Raw genomic sequence first — 24,690 nt, forward strand, 5'->3', positions numbered from 1 at the left:
GAGAGTGTGAAACTAGAACTGAAAGGCGAACGCAGCAAAACCTGACAAAACGGGGACGTCTAAGTGAACTGGTGAACGAGTACGATCGACGATAGTGCATGAGTTCATGCTGTTTGTGCCCGGGATTCGTTCATTCCGAACTGTTCGTTCGTGAACGACATATCACTAATTGGAACTTGGACGCGTTGCAGCAAGTAGGTAAGTACAGTAGTAAGTAAGTACTAAGAACAGTATGTCAAATCCGTTCCAAGTCGATATTTCATTCGGTTTCCTACAACGCAGTCTCAATCTTCACCACCACCATTTAAAAACTTTCCTTATTCCTCCTTAGCTAGACCGAAACTTAAGTGTGCTTATCTGGGACCCTCGTCAAGTATTTCCTTCTTTAATTCTGTCGACGATGTTTAAACCGCCCCGTACACTTTATTCTGTACGACTTTAGCACTATACATCCACCGTCGCAGCAATGAAACGCCTCCTCTCTCTGCCTACTTCAACGCTGTGTCGTATATTGTCAGGTATCTGCATGCCATATCACGTTTCATGACAGTATTCTGCGATCCTCAATGATAAGCCCTCCCTCATATGTCTCTGAACAACAGGAAGATGTGTTAGACTACATTCGCGTGAAGAGAGCGACTACCTTTCGTCCCACGCATCCTTCCACTCTGGAATGACCTCCCTGATGTAAGTGCCTTGCTTACTAAATCAATCAATTCTGGGGACGCTGTTACTAGATCGACTGGTATTTAATGACTCATTAATTGTATTTTGTGGTTGATGACTTATTACATGATGTCTTGGTATTTCGATGACTTATGACTGAGTTTGCGTTAAGTGTGCTTGTATTTAGTGTGCTTGTAAATTACGTATCGTTGTTATATTATAGTTGTATTTTCTGTTCTTTCTGTGCTGATGTGCCATAAGCGAGCTAGTAAATACCTTCGAGCCCTTAACGATCATCCACCAATCAATAAATCAAGTTAATTTGATAAAATTTAACAGCAAATTACTTTCGCTCAGAGACCATCGACCTCTTATCATGAATATTAGTTCAATAATATCACCAAAGATACAGACACCAGATGCACGAGCGGAGATACGTACTGGTCGTCGATACCGTGTGGAAACGAGCGGAGTAATCTGCTTCATATAAACGACCGTAACTATAGTGGAATTTTAATCAACAAAGAAGGCGAACTTTCTTAAATTCTGGTTTCGGTTAAAGGTTCTGTAAATGAACTCCACTTATCTCTGACGAACTGAATGCTCCTGGCAAAATGAAAATACTATTCGATGAAAGCTTTGGAGAAGGCGATGGCTTTAGATGACGTTTCGATTTCTCGATGAAATGTCATTGTATCAGATGGGGCTAGTAACCCTTAGTAGGCACTCCATTGTGCTAAGTGTTATATGTCCTGTTTTTTATTTCTTCGTTTTGTGTGTGTGTGCGAACAAGAGCCGTTTAAGCTGTTTAAGCCGTTACCCAGGATAAATGTTTTTAAGCCTAACGTGCCTCTGTCTGTCCTGGTTGTAAATTGTCGCAGTCTGAGGAACAAGGTGTCTGAATTTATTGGCCTTATTTCTTCGATGCAGCCAACAATAATTGTTTGTACGGAGTCGTGGCTCCACGAAAACATTAAAGGTAGCGAGGTTTTTCCAGATGGGTTTTCTGTATATCGTAAGGACAGGCATGAGCATGAGGAAGGAGTATTTGTGCTTATCGATGAGCGAGTCAAAAGTCGCGAAATTATCACTATTGAAAACGAAATTGAAACTGTGTGGTGTCAGATTGAGTTAAATAATAATAAGACGTTAGCAGTTGGGTCCTTCTACAGACCACCTAACAGTGATAGCATCGTTATGCAGACTCTAAATGATGTTCTTGTGTCAATTAGCAGTGACTACTTATTACTGTGTGGAGATTTTAATCTACCTGACATTAAGTGGTCTGAAGGTGTTGCCGCTTCTTTCCCGCGTGACGCATTACACGAAGAATTTGTTAAATTGTTACCCTTCTCCAGTCTTTCGACTTTCACCAATTTGTAGATGTTCCCACTAGATGCACGAATACTACGCAGAACATCTTGGATTTAATATTATGTAATAAATAACTCCAATGTTATTAAATGTGTGAGGAAACTTCCAGGATTGAGTGATCATGATATTGTAACGGCAGATGTATCGACTGTGTTCCCTGTTTGTAACACCCACCATGAACGACTTGTTTATTATTATGATCGTGGTGATTATGAATCAATGTCGGCTCAACTTTCGATGTTTCTTCTCCAGTTCATTGAAATGTCTACCGTTGTTAGTATAAATTATTTGTGGCATTGTTTTCACTCCGTAATTAAAGACGGTGCGTCACATATTCCAAGTAGGACTTTAAATCGTAGACGTGTAAGCGATAAGCCTTGGTTCAACTCAGAGCTACGGGCTTTAATTAAGCGTAGGAAACTTGCATATGTAAAATATAGAAAATCCGGTAGTCACTTCCATCTTTGTAAGTACAGAAAGCTCTGTGATCAGTTTAAAACCAAGGCTAATGAAGCAAAACAGAAATTTTTCCAGCGAATTAGCTCTGGAATGAACGGAAGGAAGGAATTTTTTATATTTCTGCGGTCGAGCAGAAGTGATAGGGCAGCAGTCCCATATATTTTTGATGAAGGCACGTGTATATCAGATAGCGCAGAGAAAGCTGAACTGTTCATTGTTACTCTTCATCTGTGTTTCAATCATGTAACCCAACCGTTCTCAAAGAGACCACTGAAGATATTACCGATACGATGATACAAGTGTCTTTTAGCTATGAGGGAATTCTGCATCTGTTAGAAAATCTTGATGTTAAAAATCAGTGGGACCTGATGAAACGTTGTGCGAGCGTAATTGCATCATACCTTGTCATTTTGTATGCTATGCCCAGCGAATGGAAATTAGCAAATATTATCCCTATCTTTAAGGCTGGCATCAGGCATGATGTTGCTAACTATTGTCCAGTTTCTCTTCTTTCTGTGTCCTCCAAGATAATGGAACATATATATTTTTCGAGTATTATCGAGCATTTGAGTGATCACGATTATTTTCTCAAAGCTCAGCATGGTTTTCGACAAGCTTACTCATGTACCACGTAACTAACAGAATTTTACCATGACTTAGTTTCGTCCTATGATAACTCTGTTCAAACAGATGTTATTTTTGTGGACTTTAAGAAAGCATTTGATATGGTACCGCACGCTTATATATTGCACAAACTTTCTTATTTAGGTATTGATAGAGACCTTTTCCTGTGGCTTAAGGACTATCTGAAAGACACAGCACAATGCGTAGTAATCCAAGGCCAAAAGTCTTCGAAGTGTCATGTGCGCTCAGGAGTCCCACAGGGTTCAGTTTTGGGACCTTTACTATTTCTTATTTTTATTAATGATATTACGTTCTCTGTTAGTTCCAAAAGTAGGTTATTTGCCGATGACTGCGTATTATATAGGGAAATTAAAACTGTTTCGGATGCGCAAATACTTCAAGATGACATAAATGGCATTGTTTCTTGGTGTGAGAAGTGGGGTATGAACTTAGACACAAACAAATGCAAAGCAATGAATGTTACAAGAAAAAAGAGTGAGATTCCATTCTGTTATAAGCTGTGCTCTTCCAACCTAGAAATAGTTTCGGAGTATAAGTATTTAGGTGTTATTTTTAAAGATGGATCTCGCATGTAAGCTATGTTTCTGCAAAAGCTATAAAAATACTTCATTTTGTTTATCGCAACATCAGGCAGGCTAATTTCAAGGCTAAAAGCGATTCTTATACTACAATGATCAGGCCGATTTTAGAATATACCTGTACAGTATGGGATCCTCACGAAGTTACACTGATTCAAAAACTTGAAATGGTCCAAAACATAGCTGCAAGAATGATATTTAACTGTATGTGTGCCCGAAATAGTGTGACTGAATTAAAGGCAAAGTTGGGGTGGGATACCTTATCGTTGAGAACAAGGCAACTGCGACTTAAGTTTTTGGATGATATCGTAAATGACAGGACTGGTATTTCAAAGGATTTGTATCTGAGCCCTCCTACGTTTATCTCACCAAGATTAGACCACCACAGGAAGTTGAGGCCCTATCATTGCAAAACAGACGCTTTTAGGCGGTCATTTTTTCCGAAATCTATATACGAATGGAATTACAGTGTACAGGAAAGTTCATAGACTAAACTTCATACTCATACAAGAGACATATTTTACTTTTAATAATGCAAAAAGTACTGATTGGGCTAATGGAAACTGTATTCGGCAGTGAAGTGTATCAGTTTTAGTTCGGTTTTCTCAGCTTTGACGCGTGTGATATTGCTGTGATTGCTGTAATGTTATGTTCATGTTCATTTTTCGTTTTTGTACCCCCGCTACTCTACGCCGCAAGGCGATGTAGCGTAACAAGCATAAATGAAAATAAATAAATAAAAGAACTCTCTAGCGCATACCTCAGAGGCTTGAGATGCGTGGACGCATGAGATAGGGGGCTTCCCTGGGAGAAATTATCCAGCATACATACACGATGTTGCTGCAATGTGACATCCAGAAACGGGATGAATCCCCATTTCGGCACTTCAAAACTGAACATCATACCCAAAGGGGTGGACAAAGCGCAAAATAAGAAAATGTGATTCACCCGAAGTGTCATCCATCTTGCAGGGGCACGGATGAGCAAGCTGTGCAAACACCTGTCACTATAGAGAAGAAAAATTTGGGGCTTTACGTCGCGAGTGACGACACAGCGGTCGAGTCGGCTGTCACTGTAGAGAGCCGAACTATGACATGAACACATCTCGAAGATGGCGATAAAGTACTTCGAAGACAGGGATGACGAGACCAGCGTTAGATTACTAACATCTCTTGCGCAAGATTGGTGCAGAGCGCTGTTAAGAGCAGTATTTTCATTAAACATATCCCTCCAGTATTTTCAGAAGCGACGAAATCCCACATCACAATGCGTTTCTTGTCAGTCTGCACTTCTGCGCTATTCCGCTCCTTACAAACCTCTATTTATGAACCCCTCGAGTTACGAACAATTTTTCGAGAAACGTCAACCGTTCTTAAATAAGGGGTTACCTACATATCCGCGGCGCAAGCAATGATTTGCGAAAAAACGTTTTCATTTTCACTGAGATTCTCGTATTCTGAAGTATACTTGCTTGCAAGAGAGTCTGGCAAACGAAGCATACGTGTCCGCCTGTGCTAGCATTTCCCACGTTGTTTATGACTGCTAATGTGTATCCGCGCTACCCCTCTTGCTTCAGAGTTTGACTAATAATACATTTGAATATATATATATATATATATATATATATATATATATTCAAATATATATATTTCTATGAACTTGTTGCGCGTCGTGTTTTTGCACGTACCTCGGCGAAGAGAGCAGCTGTTTGCTTGGAGTGGCCGTAGGAGTCTAGTTGCCAGGCAGCAGTAGGAAGCATGCACTCTCCGAAAGTCTCGTTGACCCATCTGTGACCGAGTGTCATTTGGTCAATGAGAGACGCATAGTCTGTCGTTGCTTCGTCGTGTTCGACCCAACCACCGCCCGTGAACTCCAAACGTCCTATAAATAATTCATTAGTGTCAATAGGCGACCCATGGATGCGCAACAGTGTAAGCTTTTTGAAGACGACAGCCAGTTGAGCAGTATCGGTGACATCACGAAAAAGTGAACTCCTCTAACGCGGGTCTATATTTTTCAGTGGGAAACGTTAGTATTAAAAAAATGACCAAAACTAAATTAATGTGTTGCCTTGAACGACAACGGCTGTGTGGGGTGGTTGGTACATGTCTGTAAAGTGGGAGCATAAAAAACGCGGACATTTCAGTAGGTGTTGCGTGCGTTTTCCGTCCTTGATGTCGTTCGCGTTTTTTACGCTCCGACTTACGCTCCGACTTGCGCTCCGACAGACATTTTGCCTTCCTTCTGATTACAAGCTACTGTATTACATCTGAAGATACTGCTGTTACTTGACATTAGGGGTATGCTTTAACTATGCAATTAACGGATTGTATAGGGGGGTACGTGCACATGGTGCAAGAATTACAGCAAAAAGACGAGGACAACAGGTTAAAAACAACGTAGACGGGACGACAGCAGACTCGCATCTGAAACTTGGACAGACATGCTTACTTGTGTAATAAAACAAAGGCAAATTACTTCCGCTAGAGTGAACCCCAACCCCAGAATGCAACCCGCACAGAGTGTGCATAACCCTGAACTAGTATTGCGGAATTCTGTTTGCAACGTACTGTTGCGCGTGTGTCACAGTGCTCCCAGATAATCTAATTCCAGGTTAGTTAGCGCAATAGAGAGTGAACTAATACAACACTCTTCCAAAGCGAGGATCCCAAGCAGCACCATGTACTGAAAGTCCGAGTGCATTGCTGGGGGACGGGTAGGTGGAAGGCCTTGGACGGACCGGTGAAACTAAAGAATACTGATAAGGCACATACCGTCCACCCCCATTGCACTCGACTTTCAGTACATTGTGCTACTTGGGATGTTATGTGGATCAGTTATTTCACGGAGTAATTGTTATCTGTTCCTAGTAATGCTGGTATTGTCTTCGAAGGTGGCAGAGCACGTGCTGCAGTCTCTACAGCGAATTGATAAATGGCCGGACGGTGTCATGCCTAAAGATGACGCATGCTCCTGTATAATATCACATATTAAGGCATCTACCAGACTGCCCCACGTATACTCTGTCAAAAGAGAGGGGAAGCTGTATAGGCACAGCATACCGGAAGAAGTCCAAAATGCATTTCGCCCCATCGTTTCAACATTGGAACATTCCAGGAGAGTCATTAGGATCATCAGGAATGAAAACTGGAAACACCTGTTTCTTTTTTTTAAAGACAACCTGTGAGTAACGGGTCACGTGCAAGGCGACTCCCAGCCAGCGTATGAAAAGCGCTACACTTAATACAGAACCCTTGCGCAGTAACTGTGTCAGACTTTCTGAGATTTCAAACTCAAACAGTTGCCGGGTCTTCGTCCCAAGCTCAACAAGGCCAAAGGCCAAAAAGAGGTTGTAGAGGAGGTGGAGTTCCTCTACATGAGCCCCGACCGGCGATGATGGTATGCCACGGAGAGGCGATGACGGTGGCCTACCTCCATGGCCGCGCCGGTGGAACTGAGGCAGGTGCTTCAGGCGCGTGGCCATCTTCGTCATTGTCCACGGCCCGCTACAGTGCTCCCCTCCCCAGACGCGGAGCGGCGAGAAAGAAGAAGAATGGTGAACTGCGTCTACACCGGAGGGAGAGAGCGAGAGCGGCCGTGGATGACGTGCACTACTGAACGAATTCGTGGGACAGCAGAATACCCGTTGCGTGAAGCTCTCGATGAGCGAGGCAGATGGAGGGCGAATCGTTGGGCGCCAGAGTCGTGGCCTGGGGTGCCGGAACCGGCACGGGAGCGTGAGCTCATAGGGTCCCAGGAAGTGGTGCTGCGTACCAGTGAGGACTGCCGTGAAAACTGCCGAGACGATGGCTAATGCTTGCCGTGGCGTCGGCGGCCGCTACTGCCGAAACCGGCAGGCGAGCACTTTGCTCTGTTGTCGCGGCCGGCTGCGAATGAGCGTCGAGAGGCGGAAGGGAAGTGGCGGGTAGTGAGTGTGGCGGGGTCCGTGCACAGCGCAGGGCGGTCCCCGGGATCCCTCAAGCGATGGTCGGTTAGAGGATCGTATGACCAGTGACCGGTCGGAGCGTTGCATGGTCGTCCGAATCGGTACCGTGGAGGGGGGCGGTACGTGAGCGTCGGTGCGTCAGTCGACAGGACAAGGGCAGTCGTGATGCTGTCGTCGTGAGCCGGACGGTGAAATGCTGCCCGGCTGCAGAGGTGGGCGGGGCCGTGCTGGACGGTGAGGCCGCAGGTGGAAAGGCGCCGGGTACGTTAACGGCGGGGTTTGCAGGCGGTGGGTCCATGTATAGGGCGCTGTGGTAGTGCTCGTCGAAGGCGTCGTCAGGAATTTGGGATGGTAAAGTGCCGAATTGCTCCGAACATGGTGTTCGTTGTTCGGGTCACCACATGTAGAGGAGGTTGAGTTCCTCTACATGAGCCCCGACCGGCGATGATGGTATGCCACGGAGAGGCGATGACGGTGGCCTATCTCCAGGGCCGCGCCGGTGGAACTGAGGCAGGTGCTTCAGGCGCGTGGCCATCTTCGTCATTGTCCACGGCCCGCTACAAGGTGAAGATCCTGGGGAACGTGCTCGTTCCCGGGCAAATTTTGGACACACTCGGATTAAATCCAAAATTTTGTTTTCAGCCCGGTTTTCAAAAGCCGGAACTTCTGGCGTTGATTAGGAAGGTGACGGGTGCCATACCCGAAGAGAACAGTCATGCCTGCATTAACCAAATACTGAGTCATTTGATGACTTTACCTTCTCCAAGGTCCGACACCACGGTGTTGAACGTGTGCGTACTTAACTTTCCTCTCAGTGACTAAGCTACTCACCGTGAATAAGGAAGGCCTCTTTGTTATTTGCCCAGAATACATTTATCCCCGAGAAACAATACACGCCCTGGCAAAAATTTCGTCGTTACCAACGTTCAACAAACAAAGGCTGCACATGAAACCGTCTCCTGTACCTGCAAGTCCGCTAACCTTAATAGTTTACTTAAATCCATTTAAGGTAAGAGGGAAATCTACTGTCCCCTTTTTTCACCTCCAAAACCAACAAGTCTGAGGTTCCTCTGCGCATCATGATATTCGTAAAGTCAACCTGGTAACGAAGCGTTTCATTTCTATGTAAACGCCTTAGTAGCCTCCCAGTAGAACACCCGTTTCTGGTGAGAAATTCTGAGCCTACCCTGCATTTCTTGAGGGAGAAGCATGGACAGAAGTTTTTCTCCATCGACGTCACAGATCTCTTCTACTCAGTTCCTCCCAACCCGCCTTATTCCATACCGTCAGTATGGTGAGCTAGAATGAATGGTGTGCTGAACGGCGACTGAAACCGGGTCATGACGACGGGCCTGCCCATAGGTGGCTAGCAAGGGCTCGGCTCGCTGCCGCTTCACACGTCCTCACGGCCACGTGACCCCCTGTGCACAGAGCACCTGGGAGCGCCTGCGAGTTCCCGCGATGGGCGAAATTGAAGCAGTCCACGGCGGGGGGAACGAAAAATATGTGGGCGTGCTGATACGTCACGCTTCGCAGATATGATTACGACGGACGGACGAGTTTCGCGTTTTGGAATGTTGTGGTAAAGGCAGCGTCTCAATGCGTTCCAAGGAAAGGTCACTCGGCTATCTTCCGTTTTGGGATACTGTAGAAGGTTGCTCTAAAATTTTGACTGCAGGATTTTTTTACATCCCATTATTGTACAACACAATATAGCGGTTGACGCATGGTGCGGTGTTACACTGGTGTACTATGTGTGAAGTTTTGGGCGTGAAAGATTGACCATCGTGATACGCGCTTTGAAAGTCACAAAATTCCTTGCCATATTCATGCTGAAATTTTGTTTTAGCCGCCTTTTCGAAAACAGCGACCTGTACTAATACATGCAGAGTATTTGGAAAATGAATCATATACCTAAGTCAGTTCCTGACATCAAATTATGCAAGCTAATGAACATCTCCTCGCGAACTACTAGACCTCGCAGTATGACCGTCATGATGTATTTGTCATCTTACTAGGGGTAGTGGAAGGTGGCATCCTGTTCAGACAGTAAGCGGCATCTGGTAGGAGCACTCTGTCTCTTTCATACTTTCGTCGTGCAAGCAAATGCTTTCGCTTACGATTTGAGAACCGGGTTTATACACTATGTCACTGCTCTCTCCCCTTTCCCGGGGTTTTCGCGATGCCACAAGCTTTCTGTTGAAGAATATGAACACCAATACACAAAACTGACGTTGAAATTTTATTTGAGAGTTAATATATAATCAGAGTGTATCAGCTGGGCTAGAAAGCATCGTACTAAAGGGCAAAAACAAAAACACGTGCCAGCAAAAGAGACTCTTCCTACTGGCTGAAGTGAGCGTTTCTCAAAACGAGGGCGCATTCTCAACGCAGCACCTCTTAGTGCTCGCTCCATGCTTAGCAGTGACCTGTACTTTTTCTTTTTTTAGCAGGAGTTATGATGTGACTGTGAATGGCAGGCGCATTAACCGCCGAAGTTCTTTTCACTGGTACGTACACCAGCTGAGGGGTTCAGAACAGAGTGAATAGAAAGGCAACGTCGGGTGGCTTATCGTGAAGCGATAACAAGTGGAGATGTTGCGTCTGTTGTTGCCGGCTGCTTTGATGAAATTTATATAGCATGAAGTACGTTGTGTTGTAGTACATATGATCGCCGTATTTGATGAACCAATCGTCTGTAAAGCGCGGTACTTGTGGTAAAGCGCTGGGCGATCCTATACGTTTGTCAGCCGGACAGCATCCGAAGCGACAAGGGTTTACCTGGGCCTGACCTCTGACAAAAACCGTCGAAAACTATTTATCCGCACAGTTACTGCACTCCCCTACTTATTCGGCCACTTCTTGCCCGATACAATGTGGAAGAATACGCATCACAAACCCTGATCCCAAGTCGATAATTCGTGCGCTACGCTCGAATCCGACCTGTGCTGTAACCTCTGGGTCGCTGAGAGAAACAGTTTCTGAAAACTGCGTGAACGGTGTGAGAAAATATAATATCCAACGATTTGTTGCTGCTGATTTCTCTACTGAAACCGTGCTGTCTCGGTCATACTGTGAGATCCTGTAGCGGCCCTTCCTTTACCTTCAATACACAATCCTGGCATACTTTGCCTGGACGCGGTCCTTGTAGGATAGCCGATTTCGAACGCGAGGAAACAATCACGGTTAGATTGCAAGGAATAGCCATTGTACTTCGCCTGACCAAATCTACCCTACGTTATAATCAGTGATTTATCGAGACCCCTTTACTAAAACCCTCAAATGTTTGGTGACAGGTTGTGGATTCGATTCCAGCCGAGGACGCTATCAGCTTTTCGGCAGGGTACAAGTTGCACATATATATACGAAACTTGTACTCTGCCGAAAAGACGTCTTTTCAAGGGACGTAAATAAGGTGTACCGTGTGCTCAGCTTTGGGCTCACGTGAAGGAAGCCTCAGGTGAGCACAGACCGACCACTGTTGCATCGCTTATGATCATTGTTGTCTCACGACGTAAAACAAAAACATATCAATCAAGAGAGACAGAGAACCTCATGCAGCAAGCAACGACCTTGTACAGAGCAAGAGCTCGTGACGCCCCGATAAGCCATACATCGAAACCATCGGCACTGTTCTGTTTCTTAGCCGGTGCGATGCGAACCTCTGAATTTCACAGGAAGGGCATATGACTCGAAACAGAAGAGTACCTCGGATCCGCACAAAAATCCTTCCGCAAGGCGCGCAGCAAGCGTCAGCGCATCCATGTAAACAATCGCACGTGGCCGGGTGCCACGGCCGCGGCCAAGCGCTCCCATGCATTGGATAGGTCGGTCACACCAGTTATTCTAGCACACCATACCGTCAGCGAACGTATTGAAGATTCTGGACTGATAAAATTTCAGAACAACACCGGCATGGCCATGGATACGTTCCTGGAACTCTTTAGTGCGTATTTGAACTCAAACACAAGGGCTGATCCAATACCCAGGAGGAGGGCACTCGCATCTGTTCGGCAGCCTCCCTTATCCTGTGTTATATCTACACAAGTAAGTGTAGCACAGACATGAAGACGCCCTGGAAACTATCCCTTGGATCACAATATTCCACTACGTTGACGGTTTTTTACTTCTGTATGTTGATCACGATGAAAATAATTTCGATACCTTTGAGCGCCATACACCTGGCTTGCAGCTGACTGCAGAACGCCCAGCGGATAACTGCCTGCAGGTCTTAGATATCCAGTTGTGAGCTACCCTAGACCATATCTGTTGGAAATACTGTCCTGATACTGAGAAAAAAAGACCTGCTCCCATTTGGGTCGGCCATTCAAGAATTGTAAAGAGGGCCATTGTAAAGTCCGCCATGAAATCCGCTATCACTAGGTCATGTCCCCACTTCACCAATAAGAGCTTTCGCTCACAGCTGGTCAAACTGAGGGAAACGGGATACCAGTTAGCCTTCCTTGTCGCCGCCGCGGATTCCCAGTTGAGTGACCTGCAGAAAGGTTCTTCCTTCAGGAATAGGGATCCGGCACCACGTAAACCGACCTGCGTCCCCTATATTCATCGTTTTTCTCATTATCTAAAAAAAGTAGTCGCCAGGTTTCAATCCAGAGTCGTTTTCTGGCTCCCCCTCAAGCGGCAAGGACTTTGCGCAAAAATCAGTCATAAGAGGGCGCCTGTTTCCTGTAACGTGCAGCACAGGTAGCTTTTGTCGATTGTACTCTGCACAAAGTATATATATATTTACGGAATCCCCTCTCTTGTGATAGAGTATAGGTGGGGTGCATTGAATTGCGCTGGTTCACCAGAAAGAAGCATGCGTATGGGCGAGGTGCGCCGGTTCACCAGAAAGAGGGAAAAAGCACGGGTAAAGCTATGGTGTGACGTCATATGCACGCCACCTATACATTGGGCAGTCTTGCAGACGGCTTAAGGCGGACTCATGCGACCTAGTTACGCTCGCTTCCGGCGAGGGATGGGGGCACTTTCAGAAAATAGCCTTCTGTGCAGTAACAATAGTAACAATGTGGGGCAGGTAAACATTGCTTCCAGCTCCGTGTGTCGGAGATTTCCAGCGCACGTCAAAAGAACTCCAGGTGGTCGGAATTATCCGCAGTCCTACCCAGCGGCACGGGCAGCATGTCGACACGTAAATAGGCTGACTCACCTTACGCGTAAATCTACTCCCAATTTGATTTTTTTTTCGTTTTCTTTGTTTTCGTTCCTCCCGCGCTCTAAGGAGGTGATGTAATCGGCGCCAGTGTGAAGAACATGCTAGCAAACGACAAATCATTATTTTCGTACGAGGGATCTAGAAAGCTGCAGTAACCTTGTCGAATTTGTTGATTGCAATCAATTCCTTGACTGTTACTGTAGGGAATGACATCATTTTGTCCCGGATATCGCGGCCGTGCGTGCCGAGAGAAGCGATTTTGTTGCATCTACCATAGGCTACCATGTTTTAAAATTTTGCCAAACTTTAATTAGCCAAAAATTAGTGGATCGCTGCTGCATGTGTTCAAAAATGTGTCATTCCCTAGATAAACTCTAGAAGAACACGCCTGTATCTGTTTCGTGTTGTAAGTTAGCGAGGTTTACGAGAGGCTTGGGAACGAAAATTCCCCATAGATTTTCTTGAGAAGTGAGTACGCCTTGATGTTAGATTGCAAGAGCATGCGTCATCCTTAGTTTGGACCTCCTCCGTGCATTTAGCCGACGTTTCCATAACTTAAACACTCGAGACTGGAAGCCAAAACTAACACAAGTCGTCCAGTCTCGGGTTTTTCAGTTATGGATCTATACCATCAGATCGCTTTCTATTTCTCTATTCTCTCATGCCTTTGTTTTCAGCGTTAGCTGAGGAAAAAATAAGGAACGGGCAGTTCCGACTTTTATTTATCTATTTTTTAAACCGGCAACAGAGCAACCTTGCCCTTGCACTGTAAGCAACCCAGTGGAACCTTCGTGTGTGTCCTGCCTTTGTTTTGTTCTAATTGGCATAATGTTCCGACACCTACATAAATCACGCAGGCACAATCGCAATAAAGACATCGCACATCGTCGACGACACGAAGTATGTGTGTCTCTGGCGTAACGTAACGTAATTCATACAGCGGCCGTGCGTTGTTGTGATTATTCAAAATTGTTTCAACACCCTCCTTCGTACTTGATACGGAGATCGACGTCGTTTTCGGCGGTCATCACACACAATGTAGCAGTAATCGGTACACGGGCTTCTCTGTCGATGTACGGCACTGGCCACTGCTAATAACTCATCTGCTAGTGTCTGTGGTCACGTGGCAGCCTTCCAGTTAAGGTGGTGGTGGTATTGTTACTGCTTGCCGAGACAGCAGATAGCAGTGGGACTATTTTCTGTCGATTTTCCCACCTCGCAGTCACCTGGCAAATGAGATTCCAGGGCTTGGGAACCAGTTGCGGCACCGGATTTTGACTTTGGTTACCATTTAACCCACGTGACCGAGGCGCCAATCCCTGATGAGATATTTTGAAACGTATATTTTTAAAGGTATATTTTTGACATTATAAATCTGAGCGTTTATTTTACAACGGAGATTTTTGAGGGACTATTTTTCAACTGGGAATTGTAACCGTATATTTTAGACGATATATTTTTGAAAGTATATTTTTCACGATCTATTTTTAAACGATTATTTTCGACGTGTTCAAAGAGTGTACAACCGCTTAGGTTACTTATCCCGTGTCGCATTTCTCTACAAAAAGGCCCTTTCTATAGGAATATACAAGGAATTATGAAGCTCACACCCTAAGCAGTCACCTGTAGCGCTTCCTTGAGTGTTTTAACTGGTCTAGCGGTGTAATTCTGCAGTTAAAGTTATCATAAAGGTGTCTCCCGGCATAGCCAACCGTGTCACGTCGTTTTCCTGGTATTCTGCTTCAATGAGGCAGTGACTTCACGTTTGCTGACGTGACACTGGAAAGCATACTGCCGCACCGGAGTCACACAAGGAGGGCATGCCTCGATTTGTTGCGGTATGCGTGCAATTACGAGAGGAAATTCTAAAAACACACGCTGCTGCCAGCCCTCCACAGCTCTCGCAAAATCTGTATCAAAACACGTATCCCTCCGCAAGGAGCAATCCCTGTATCTCCATTGGTCGAGCGTGCACGTCAGCTCTGATTGGTTATAAGAAGTTCAAAGATGAACTTGACGGTAACGCGCATGTCGCGTGAAGCGTCTCGACGGTTTCGTTTCGGTTGGTTTCGGTTTGCGTCCGTGGCGTCCAGCGTCTGTCTGTCGTCAACGAACGCCTGTCTGTCTATGCTACATCCATGAAAGAACGGCCCGGGAATGCGCCAAGACGGCCTCATGGCCTGTACTGTAAGGCCCAGGGATGCAACAACTCTATTCTGAACTGCTACCATTCGTTTTTTGGATTTCCAAACGACAACAGGTAAGCCCTAAGTGCTTTCGGTTTGTTTTCCGTTTCAGCGTGTAGATGCATGCCGCCCTCCAGGTTTCTTCCTTAACTTTGAGTACTTTGTTGGAACAGAAAAGCAACATGGATAGCCTACGCTGGACGGCCAGAATTCGCAGGACTCACAAAGAGTCAGCTAAAGAACAGGAGGCTTTGCTCTATCCACTTTGCACCTGACGCATTTGCTAATAAGCAAAGGACCATATTGAAACGAACAGCTGTACCTACTGTACCCCTTGGAACGGCCACAAGTGGTGCCGCAACGCTGACAGGTATGATGTATTTTCTGGCTATATGGTGATTGCTGGTTGGCTGCCCGAAGTTACATTTTTTAATTTAATCATCTCCGTGGGTGGGCATATACTCGAGAGTGTCACATAATATTGACATCACTCAAAGCACTTGAAAACTCAAAATTTATTTCGTCAGCTAAAGAGCAATGAGGGTGGTGGTGTATGTATCCCCCTAGCCCTGTCACACCAATGTTCCTGTCTGTACCTGTGAACAAATATGAATGTTAAATTGTGTTAATAAGACCAGAATGGTTCTACAAACGTGTCTCATTTTTTCAGTTGCTTGTAACAGGCTCACCAAGTGCCTCTACAAGTCATTCGCAGGACTCACATGCGACCAGCTGTAAGTTACATTGGTGTTAACCAACTTGCCGAGTTCACTACCATTCTGTAACTACTTGTTTGTACCCCTTTGCATTTGTTTTAGATAGGTTTGTCATGTGTATGCTTTCGCAGCATAAATCATAGTTAAAGTCCAACATTTTTGGGCCGAAACCCAACTTTACCCCTTGCCAAATTCTACTCATGTATTAACTTACAAGTACAAGTTACTCATTATTAAGTTGAGTACAGTATCACATTACAATGTGTATGCACGTTTGATGAAAATACTATTTCGTCGCAATAATGAATTATGCAGAGTACATTCAACGTTACAGCTTGTGGTGTTTGAGATTATAATCCGTGACGAATGCATGTTTCCGCAATACGTGATCCTTACGTTGGCTGCTTGCGGAACAGAAAAAAAAAATATTAGCACCCGATTGTATAAATAGCACCCCATTTCTGATTCAATTTCATATTCAAAGTAGAACCGGGAAAAACCAATAAACCTGCAATGCTAGTAAATCCAACGATACTCAGCGATACCATTATGCGTTCATGTCTCACTGTATTTTAAGAGACACTTCATGCTCCCGGCACACTCCTGGAACACCTGAAGCAGTTTGCTTAGATGTATACCCAGTACATCGAGCATGGGTACACTTTCACGTTTACCCATAAGTGGCTCCACACCCCCAGGGACACTGCTCGTAGACTTTCAACCTTGCATCACAACCCATGATATTGATACAATCAGGTGTTAACGTCCCTTTTTTCCTATTCTGCAAGCAGCCAACATAACGATCACATATTGCTGAAACATGCGTTCCCTGTACCTTCATGCTTATAAAGTCTTGATACCCTTTGGGTTGTTAGATGCATAACATATCAATATACAACTTTTGCAGCTTTAGCTCAACTTCTGGAGCCTGAGCACAAAGACGATGATGCTTTACCATCATGTTCCTGGCACACTCGTGGGACAACTGGGGTGGTCCGCTTAGATGTACCCAGTACATCTGGGATGGGCACTTCTTCAAGCACACCCATGAGTGGCTCCACGCACCCAGGGACAAGGCTTCAAGTCTCACCGCCGCCTTGCGCCACATCCCATGATCTGAGTCGTAAGTTGATGCATATCCATCTTTTGTTAAAAACATTTTTGTTTCTACAAGCTTGTAGAGTTTTCTTACTTTTTGTTTTGTTGGCTAGATGCATAACATATAAATATACCTTTTGCAGCTTTACCTCATCACCTGACGCCACAGCACAGAGGCAACAAAGCTGCACCATTAGCGCAACGTGAGCAGCACATTTCATATTAGATTGGCTCATAGCTTGCATTATTTGTGGGGCTTGCTATAAAATCAATACTTGTTTAAAGCATTGCTGTTGTAGTTCTGATTTGGTAAATGTTGCTACAAAGTGGAATATGCAATGTGAAATTTGTAGTCACCATCCCAGCAGTACTGTACTACATAGATGGGTGGAAATCCAGCGAACCGGTAGAGAAGTACGAAGGGAGTTGCCTCAGGACAGGAGCCGCCGATATTTCGAACAGAGACTGTTCTTGTTCTGGGCACCGTCCTCATCATTGGCACGGTATTTAAAGAGTTAGGTGTGACGTGTTAAAGGTTCATGCGAATTGTGGGTCAACAGCCCGGAGGGAAGAAAGGGTCCATACGGGCTTCTACGGCCGGAGTGAATGGCTGCTTTGTTAGAGTGTGCAGGGGATTATGTGAACAAAGTGATCTTGGCTCCAGACCGGGACAACGGAGGAGGAGTGTCGTTGGGAGGAACCGAGAGGTCTGCCTGCCTGATTAGGCGGCATGTTTCTCGGGAAGGGAAAGGTGGTGGAGAGGAGGAGAGGAAAGGGTGAAGTGGAAGACCGAGCGGGACAACAGGCAGGAATTGGCAGGCATTCCGAAAGAAAAGGAGGTTAGTGGTTACGTGGGGAAAATTCCAGAGCGAGCAAAGCTTTTTTTTTTTAAGATATATATAAGTAGTACAAAGTTGTGGCATGCAATAAAGAAAGCAAAAAGCAATGGCCGTGCAGAACATAACAGATGATAAAGGCGATAGAAGGGAAAGGTCTGAGCATATTTTATTTCTGAAGGGTTTCTAGGGTGCCTTGTGATTTGTTGATACCGAACGGTTGAAGAGCGTTGAACTTGTATATGAGATAAGACTCCCTATCACGTCTGTCACGTGTGGATCTGAACCCAGTTTCTACAATATATAGCTTAATGTTGTCAAAGTTGTGACCAGGAATGAAGTGTTCGGCGACTGCTTTGGGGAGTTTGTTGGACGTGTCGGGTCTGTGTCTGGTAAGGCGGTTGTTCATTTGTTGGCCAGTTTCACCAATGTATTGCATAGAGCAGTCACCGCATTAAATGCAGTATATGACATTGGAGCTTGTGCATGTGAATGCGTGGTTAACGGGGTGGGTGTAATTGCTCGCAGTGCTTTTGATGAAGTTAGCGTGTTGAACGTGCTTGCATGTTTTGCAGCGCGGGATGTTGCAGGGGCGTGTTCCAGTCTACTGGGTGTTCGTTTTGCTGATTTTGGCATTGACCAAGGAGTCTGCTATGTTTTTTGCGCGTCGGTATGTCACCTGTATTGGATGTGTGAATATATTGCCAAGTCGGTCATTGCCTTGGAGGAGGGGCTCGTGCTTCCATATGGCTTTGATGTTTGGAAGTGCGTTGGAATATCTTGTGATGAAGCTTATTTGGCACGCATCAGGACCTTTTCGGTGTTCCAGAGCCTCGTTTCAATAGCGTGTGGGTGCCTTGCGACGGAATTCGGTTAGGAGGGAGTCCGGATAGTCCCTTTGGGCAAGTGTGCTGCAGAGTTCAAGTTTCTCAACATAATCTGTGTTGTTTGAACTGAGAAGCGTAATGAACTCTGCAGCACACTTGCCCAAAGGGACTATCCAGACTCCCTCCTAACCGAATTCCATCGCAAGGCACCCACACTTGATCGAAACGAGGCTCTGGAACACCGAAAACATCCTGACGTGTGCCAAATAAGCTTCGAAATATCGGCGGCTCCTGTCCTGAGGCAGCTCCCTTCGTACTGTACTACTAAGATGGTTCCGGTCAGTTGCCTACTCAAGTAATCTAGTATGCAATTATTTTTATCAAACATTTTATATAACTCACTTTTAGTGATGTAAGTTCTACTTATGTACAGGTTGGGACAAAAGTTGACAGAATACATCACTCGTGTATTTCTTCATCAGAGTGTCACCCCTCGTAATGAGCAGGAGCGGACAAACTACAAACAGGTGACAGGACAACCGAGACACTACAGTTTCCAATTCTGGTCACTCCCATTCACTCCCACGGAGGCAGTCTCATAATGGAATGCACGAGTGACATATTCCGTAGATATTTTTCCTGAGCTGTATTCCAGAAACGCCACTCATTACACAACTTCAGTAAAACTCAAATTTGCATGAAAAAATCTTCTGCTTCTGTTTTTTACTTTAGGGCACACCATCAATTGTAAGTAAGTATTTCAGTGTAGTGAAGTTGAAACACACATAACGATTCTAGTCTCAGAACTTGCATGTGACTATTTCTTTGACAATGCTTTCTATAATGCGTATGTACACATTGCCACTAAAATATTTTCCTTTTAGTCTTTCTCTTTATGCAATTTTTTTTCTTTTATTGTTTTTGGTCTGGTTTGTAGCATATATTACGACGCATCTATTCCTTCCTTGCTCTGTCGTCAATTCTTCTTCTGTTATTTATCCCAATTACACCCATGCCCCACCGACTATGTAACTGTAGACAAACGTTTTGAATCGTTGTGCTGCAGCGTTGGAGGTTGTGACAATGTGTGACCTTTTGTCCCAGAGTCTATCGGTGTATGCTGTGAAATAACAAACACAAAGAGGGCTTTGCAAGGTTTAAAAAGGGCAACCGTAGAATGAGCTCGAGGAAAAGGCAGGGAAAACTGGAAGACATTGCATTTAGACATTTATAGGCAAATGCTTAAAGATCTGTGCCCCACTGATATAATGATGACATAGTTATGTTGGGTATACAGCATATTTTAAGCCTTTATCTCTTAATATTCCAATGAAATACTTTTCATTATTCTTCATGTTTCTTAGGTTCTACGCCCAAATCTTGTAGGAGAGGACGTCCTTTGACGCAGAGGACACCAAGAACTGCTTCACTCATTTACAAGCTGCAGACCACAAGAAACAGACTAAGGATCTCTTTGTTTCGTACACACAGGGCACGTGGCTTTAGCAGCTTGACCAGGAGCCAGATAGTTCAGGGAGCAGCACAATACCTAAACAGACGCTCCCTAAGCATATTTCGTGTCCAGATGCAGCGTTTGAGCAAGTTCGGCAGGAGGTGGCCATCAGAAGCCAGGGCATTCGCACTTAATTTACACTTCAGGAGCCCACAAGCTTACCGTTACCTGGCCGCATCGCTGACTTTGCCATCTGTGAGCTCACTAAGGAATCGGCTTAAAGATATTGTGTTGGAACCTGGAGTCATGCCTGCAGTCCTTGAAGGATTGAAGTCAAGATTACAGGGGCTGCCGCAGAAGGATAAAACATGCTGCCTGATATTTGATGAAATGTCCATCAAGCAGCACCTGCAATATGACTCTGCATCAGACACTGTATTGGGATTTGTCGATACAGGTAAGGAAAGGACCTCTCAGATGGCAAACTCAGCGCTGCTTGTTGTGCTCTCTGGAATCACCAAAACCTACGTACAGCCATTGGCATACATCTTTTCAAAGTCGACCGTGTCAGCAGATATTCTAAACGATTTGATTCTAGACCTCATTCAGAAGCTTAATTCATTTGGCCTTTTTGTGAAAGCGGTTATCTGTGACCAAGGTGCCAGCAACTGTGCATTGTGTAGAAAGCTTCAGATTTCCCCGGCAAAACCATATTTCATTGTCAATGACTGTAAGGTGTACTTTATTTTTGATCCACCTCATTTGATGAAGACTACACGCAACCTTCTGTTGAAACATGACCTTCAGATTGGAAATGCTAAAGACAAGGTTCAGTGGTCCTTCATCAAAGAGTTCTATGAATCAGACTACCCCTTAAAACTCAGACTGGCACCTAAGCTCACAGATGAGCACATTCAGCCTACAGTTTTCAATCGTATGAGGGTCAAGCTTGCGACGCAAGTACTGAGTAATAGTGTTTCCACGGCAATCGCTGTCTGTATTAGCACCGGGTGTATGCATCCAGCTGCCGCTGTGACTTCAGACTTCCTCCTGAGGATGGATGTTCTGTTTGATTGTTTGAACAGCTCATCTGTTTAACAAAGTGACGACAAAAAGATGAGATATGCAATGAGCAATTCCACTGGTCACAAGGAGTTACTAGAGTCTGCAGTTCAGTGGATAGCACAGTGGAAGTTTGACAGCGATAGGCAGCCTCCTACTGTAAGAGGGTGGCAAATCACAATTCGTTCAGTACTTGCATTGTGGGAGGACCTCCACGAAAATTTTGATTTAGAACACCTGCTGACACGGAGGCTCAACCAAGAGCCCCTGGAAAACATGTTTGGTCAGTTCCGGCAAATGCACGGGTGCAATGAGACACCAAACGCGTTTCAGTTTGTTGCAGGCCTTAAGCATACCCTCGCAGGGAGGATCGCGAAACTTCCCAGTAGGGGGAATTGCGAGGCTGATACAAGTGAGCTCCTGAATGAACTCTTGCGCATGCCGGTTTCGTCAGCTGCAAGCATTCCTTCTGAACCTTCTGGCACAGAAGGAATATCTGCTGCTGAAGAAATGGAGACTGAACATGGGATGCATGATGTACAGGAGCCAGCTCACATTCTTGAGGCTAATGCACAGCATGCATACGCGGGGGTAGTGGTCCACTCTTTTCTGAAAGCCTCAAAATGCACCGACTGCCCAAGCTTGTTAAAGGCTGCAGGAGACGGACTTCAGAGAGCAGAAGGCTTGCTTTCATACCTACAGAGCGAGGCTTCTACCTCTCATAGTTCCCTTTGTGTGCCATCTGACCCTTTCTTTGACTTTTTTTGGCAAACTTGAGAGCATTTTTGAAACAGAAATTGATGCTCTCCTACACAAAAAAGGGGTAAAGCAAAATCTCCTCAGTGCTTTCACCCAGAACAGCTAAGAGCCATTTTGTAGTAGTGCATGCTAGGCTCATTTCCTGACTCTGTTTGCTGTGAGGCGGATAGAGTACCACACATCAGGAGGAAAAACAAGGAGGAAATGGAAGCTGCACGCAGGAGGTTACAGGAAAGGAAACGTAAAAAGGTGTCAGGGTAATGTGATGATACATTCCGCGGCATTTTAAAAGAGTAAAGAGTTTTTGTGCTGACATGTTAAAGGACCCAATGCCAATTGATGTTCTGAGGCTGGAACACATAGAAGGGACAAATACATACGAAGCCTCAAGTGCCTAAGAAATTAATAATGAAAGAAGGAAGTCACTGAAAGGGTTAGCTAGCTTTCATCTTCCATCATGTCAAAGGAGCATGGAAGGACTCGAGAACCAATATTGTCATGAAAACTAGAAATTAGGATTACAAGACCTGAGACACACATTCGCACAAAAGCTACGAGTGCAGTGCGTAACACTGGAGCACAAGACAGCTTTTAACTCTCAGGTTACAAAACCCGTTCTCCTTGGCTGCCAGTCTGCAATGTCATGAGCCTCAGCAATACTGAGGCGAGCATCTTTTTTATTTGCATTTTGTCCCGCGTCTCAACAGCTCGCTCTCCCTAGCAGATTATTCTCGGTGGCCAATAGAATACTGCTGTACCACCTGATGTGACGTGAAACGAGGAGACACTGGGCGAGGTCGCCACCAGTGCGCGCTCTCCTGCAAAGCAATTTTCTCAGCAAATTCGCACTTCCCAAACAAAATATTTTGTGTGACACTTCCTGAAGGTAGTACGCTTATGTGACGCAGTAAAAAATATGTTCCACAGGTCTTCCATGCACCTTTAAAGAATCCCCAAGTCGGCAGAATTATTCCTCGGACTAACCACAGCGCCATTGCCCATGCTCATGGTCCTGTCCCAGAGTAAAGCCAAAGTTTACCATTACCAGATGAGGATCTCAAAGGAGAAATGAAAAAGAACCTCCATGCATTGTTGTTGTGGCAGGTTGCACAGCAAGCATGCCGTTTTGCACAAAACTGTGATTTTAGCTTAACTGTTGTTGCTAGCAAAGTTATCCCCCCCAACACAACCTCTGCAGGCACTTCCATTCCTCCTGGGATCCTACAAGAGATTGAATAAGCTTCAAGTCACTCTGCAGTTCAGCTTTACCTGCGCAGAGTGTGTCATAACCATAGTTACAGGGTCAGTGATGTTACATAGAGGTTTCGTGATTCAACTCCTGCAGTATTGAGGCTTCTGGTCTACATTCGGAGCACATGGTAGCCCGATAATAAACAGTTTTTTTTCTTTTTTTATAGCCCAGGAGGGCTATGTGTGGCCATCATACACAGTGCCAACACATCGTGAAAAATGTTGAAATGTTGTTGTTGGCAAATGACAACAAGAAGATAACGTTTGTTCATCCTATTTTATTTGTTAGAGAAGTGGACATGCAGTTTTGGTGAAGATCACAAAATTCATAAGTGCATATGTCTCATTTCGTGGAGATTACGTGCACACATGTTTTGACTTTGCACTCACTATATCATCAGCTCGCCCAACACAGTGATTTATTGTATATCTCGTGGACCTTCATGTTATTACATAGTGGAGCATGCCTGTTTTCATGCTGATTTAGTCGATCTAAGTTAATCAATCTAGTCAATGCAAGAGCTGAGGACGAGAATGTCCGTTATTTCAAACAGAGATTGCTTGTCTTCTAGATGATTAGGAAACCTTAAGGGATGATCCTCCTTTAATGTCTCCTTATGATGTGCACAGGATTTGTGTGAATGTAGTCACGCATAGAACATTTATATAACGGTGCCTTCAGAGTGTGTGCTCATGATAGCATATTTGCATAGTTTGTTTATATATACACATTCTCTGTTATCATTCTCTCATCTAGTCAGGTTCTGTTCATATTAGCACTACAAACGGTTTATCAGATGGCATATCTTAACACTGTGATACTATTTAGTAACAACGATATGTGTATCTTCGAACGTCATGTTGAACACAATTTACAGATTTCCTATTTTTGTGTGTGCGTTGGGCCGAGAAATTTAACTATTCGGGCCGTACCATTTGCTCACATCATGTGTAGGTCAAGCTTTAGGTCATGTGCAATATTTGTGTCTACCGTGAAAAATTGTAACCGCGTACCTTACATGCCGCAGATCCCGAAGTCCATGTTTTTACATTTGCCTTTGTCACGAAGGCGTTTTGTTCATTGGTGGCACCTCATCATGTATTGATTGTGTTGGACCTCGCAGTAGAATAAATGTCTCTTTCACTTGACCTTACCAAACATCTCCAGCTTGCTTTGTTCATTATTGCTGCGTTCTATCGGCTACAAGCGATACAGTGATCGCGAGCACTATAGCAAAATGGCAATGGCCAAGAAGTCGAGAGAAGACAGCAAGAGCCAGAAGCGGGTCAGGCTGCAAGCCGGACGGAGAGCCTTCTGATTGGAGGATTGAGGAAGCAATCGCCGCATTCTCATTGGTCGTGTGCCCAGTGTTGTGTGAATTTTGCTATACTATGGGCTCTATGGGGAGTTGTGGAGGGCTGCTGCTGCCTCATTCGGCCCGCACTAAGACGTCCGTGACGCATCCCCATGTTTTCCCATGTCACGTGGCTCCGAGGCGTTCAAAGGCTGCGCGGGACGTCATGTGCACGAGTCTCATTATTCCAGCGTAAAATGAGCGCAAACGGACGCAGAATTCACCTATTCCTGCAATTCCTACGGCCGGCGAGCGCGCCGAGGAGGGACAAAGGTGTCGTGCGCAGCGGGGCGACGCGAATTG

General features: G+C 45.1%; 1 protein-coding gene across 3 annotated transcripts in view; it reads right to left on the reverse strand.

Annotated features, from left to right (window-relative positions):
- LOC135393060 (lysosomal alpha-mannosidase-like) overlaps positions 1-24,690 on the reverse strand; it is a 492,848-nt gene that overhangs the window by 375,711 nt on the left and 92,447 nt on the right. For 2 of the 3 annotated variants that reach the window (XM_064623632.1, XM_064623631.1), the window contains exon 4: positions 5,410-5,603. The exons of the other annotated variant lie outside the window; for it this stretch is intronic. In XM_064623632.1, coding sequence (XP_064479702.1) covers positions 5,410-5,603 — 194 coding nt within the window. The remainder of the gene's footprint in view (positions 1-5,409; positions 5,604-24,690) is intronic. 3 annotated transcript variants of the gene reach the window in all.

Source organism: Ornithodoros turicata, chromosome 4, assembly GCF_037126465.1.
Source record: "Ornithodoros turicata isolate Travis chromosome 4, ASM3712646v1, whole genome shotgun sequence".
NCBI lineage: Eukaryota > Metazoa > Arthropoda > Arachnida > Ixodida > Argasidae > Ornithodoros > Ornithodoros turicata.